Genomic DNA, 3,257 nt, shown 5'->3' with positions numbered 1-3,257 from the left:
ATTTCCCTTGTTTTCCATCAAACATCTAAGAGAATTTTCTGTACCTTTCTGTAAATTCTCTTTTAATTTCTCAGCAAAATCTAAAAGGGGAAGAAAAATGTCCATAAAAACTAAAACTTCATGTTTTTAGCCAGTGAAGAGGTAATAAACCCTGCCTATAGAGGGTGTGTTTTCATGCAAACTGTATTTCTAAGCTTACTGGCTTCTAGTTGTATCTTAATAAATATATTTTAGTACTAGGGAAAAATATATTTTTAAGAAAAATAATGTGAAATTCTAGAAATTTTCTTTTGTTTAGAGAAGAGCATTAGCCCTGTCTCATCATCACACTGCCATCCTGTTGCCCTAGAGCTTGTGATATATAGCATGCTAAAATAATTTATTTGTGTGTGTGCAGAAATTAAGGGTCCAATTAAGATTAGTTTGTTAGTGGCATAATAACAAGTTGTCTGGCCTGACGTAGCATCACATTACACACATACATACACACACACACACAAAGAAATGAGTATATCCATGTATGTTAAATACAGATTAAAATAGTACTGCATTTATATAAAGAGTTGCAGTCTTCTAATAAAAGTAGGCTGGATCCCCTGGGGCATTAGCGGAGAAAGTAACTACTTTTACTCTACCCCTTTGCTTAAGAAATGTCCAGCAACTGGTAGTATGGATGGGTTTTCTCGTTTTGTTGATTATTTGAGACTTTTAACAAGTGGTTCATGAATGAAGCTGTTGGACTCAACATAGAGCAGAGAAAATATCTTTTTAGTCTGGATTTCTGCCCTCCTTAGATTTTAAAAGTAAAAGCATGGATTTCCAATTCCACTTGATGTAAACAAAACTTTTTTATATATAACATATATAAATATATTGTATCAGTCCAGGTTCAGAAACTTATAGTAGGCCAATTCCAGATAGTTTCATTTCACCTGTAAACTGTATCACTTTTACTGATACTGTAATTTTCAAATGTATATGTTTATAGATATGCCCTGCAATTTAGGGCATATTGATCCTGTGTATCAATGTTTATAGCAGTTTTAGTCACAATTTTCAAAAACTGAGAAATCTAGGGAGGTGCCTGTGGCTCAAAGGAGTAGGGCGCTGGCCCCCTATGCCAGAGGGAGCAGGTTCAAACCCAGCCCTGGCCAAAAACTGCAAAAAAAAAATAAACTGAGAAATTTCTTTCAACAGGTGAATAAATAAGCTAGTACATGTGTAAAATGGAATGCTGCCCAACAATAAAAAGTAACCACCTATTGATACACATAACAACTTGAGATGAATATTAAGGGCATTATATTAGAGACAAAACTTAGTCACAGATTTCTAAACTGTATGATTTGAAGTCAAAATTATAGTTATGGAGATTTCAGTGGTTGCCAGTGGTTGTGAATAAGGGATGGCATGACTATTAAAAAATATATATAAAAGGAGTTTTTTGGCATGATGAAACTGTTCTGTATTTTGATTGTGGTGATAACAACATAAATCTAAATATCTATTAAAATTCATAGAACTCTACATCTGAAGAAAGTCAATTTAAATATATAATAATTTTAACAGTAAACACTATAAAACACATATAACATGTATATAGTAAGTGAAAGATGACATGAAATTTTATAAGGCATTATTGTCTCAGCTTTATTTTTTTAAGATGCATAAATAATAAGTACAGTAGCTAAATATTCAAAGAAGAACTCTTCTTGGATTGTGTTAGTATTCTTTTTCTATGTTTTGGGGGTTTTCCTACACCAATAGTGGATTACTTTTTAAATTAGGAAAATACTATTTATTCAACATAAAAATGTTATCATTCATTTTATTTTTGTAATAACCAGGAGTTCAGCACATCACCATTTGGTTTCCATGATTCTGTCTTCTAAAAACTGTATATAGTTCAAGGCCAGCCTGGGGCAACATGGTGAGATACTCTCTCTATAGATTTTTTTTTTTTTAATTAGCCAGGCATGGTAGCTCATGCCTGTAGTCCCAGCCATTTGGGAAGCTGAAGTGGAAGCTGAGGAAGGAGGAATGCTTGTGGTCAAGAGTTTGAAACTGCACCGAGCAATCCTTATATGTCTGTACTCCAGCCTTGGTGACAGGGTAAGACCCTGTCTCTGGGAAAAAAAAAAAAAGAAGAAGAAAGAAAAGTAAAAAAGCTATATATGTAAAATGCATCATTTTTTCGTTGTATTTAAATGACTACTATATTTTTGAAAGGGTCCAGGGAAATTTATTTAAATTATATTTTTTAACAACTCAGAAATTTGAAACTTCAATACTCTTAAAATTTGTAATTTATTCCTTAAAATTTTCATTTTTTATCTTCTTTCCAATTAAAATACCCATACTCTACAGACAAGGAACTGACAGAAGGAATGAAGTTGAAAAAGGCATCTGTGCTGGATCTTTGATGGCTAATACAAGTAATACAGAAGGTAATGGTATTCAAGATACCCAAAGTATTCAAAGTAAAACAGAAAAACAATGTCATAGCTTGCAAGAACTTTCAGCAAATAAATAAGAAAATCTTAAGCATTTCTAGTTGATGTGTTATAAGACTGTTCTTGGCTGATGTAATGTAAAACACCACCATAATGTGATTATAATAGCAAAGCTAAATTTTAATGATCATACAAATAAATGAGGATAAATCTGAGAATCTTGTTGAAGTATTGATTCTGATTCAGTAGGTCTAGGGTAGGGACCATGATTCTGCATTTCTAACAAGCTCTCTGTTGATAAGCTGCTAGCTTGGAGACTACACTTTGAATAGCCAGGCTCTGAGGGTCACTGAAAAAAATGGCATGAATCTTGCTTAAGTGAGTAGAAAAGAAAAAAGTGTACATAGTACGATATCACAGGTAATATACTCCCCAAAAGCAGTACCAAAAAAACAGCATGACAGTAACAGAAATCACTGCTAGACAAGCTGTCCAGCTGAACAGATAGCTTCAAAGATAAGTAGACTTTCAACATACAAAAGAAATTCCAGGTATAGAAAATACAAATAATATATGTAGATGACTGCCTGTAAAGGGACAAAAGTAATTAACATTTGAGTGTTCTCACTATGTCCCCTTCTCACTCCCTTCTAAAGATATTAAGATGTAATATAGGCTTGGCGCCTATGGCTCAAGTGGCTAAGGCGCCAGCCACATACACCTAAGGTGCCGGGTTTGAATCCAGCCCGGGCCCGCCAAAACAATGATGGCTGCAACCAAAAAATAGCCAGGCGTTGTGGCGGA

The 3,257-nt window shown here is 33.9% G+C and overlaps 1 protein-coding gene across 1 annotated transcript in view; it reads left to right on the top strand.

Annotated features, from left to right (window-relative positions):
* WDPCP (WD repeat containing planar cell polarity effector) overlaps nt 1–3,257 on the top strand; it is a 375,892-nt gene that overhangs the window by 339,021 nt on the left and 33,614 nt on the right. Inside the window, exon 16 of the mRNA XM_023512057.1 lies at nt 2,368–2,447. Within this exon, the coding sequence (XP_023367825.1) occupies nt 2,368–2,447 (80 nt within the window). The remainder of the gene's footprint in view (nt 1–2,367; nt 2,448–3,257) is intronic.

This window comes from Otolemur garnettii, unplaced genomic scaffold (assembly GCF_000181295.1).
Source record: "Otolemur garnettii isolate 467f Iridium unplaced genomic scaffold, OtoGar3 scaffold00024, whole genome shotgun sequence".
Lineage (NCBI taxonomy): Eukaryota > Metazoa > Chordata > Mammalia > Primates > Galagidae > Otolemur > Otolemur garnettii.
The sequence above is the reverse complement of the archived record's forward strand: the minus strand, read 5'-3'. Positions and strand labels throughout refer to the sequence as shown.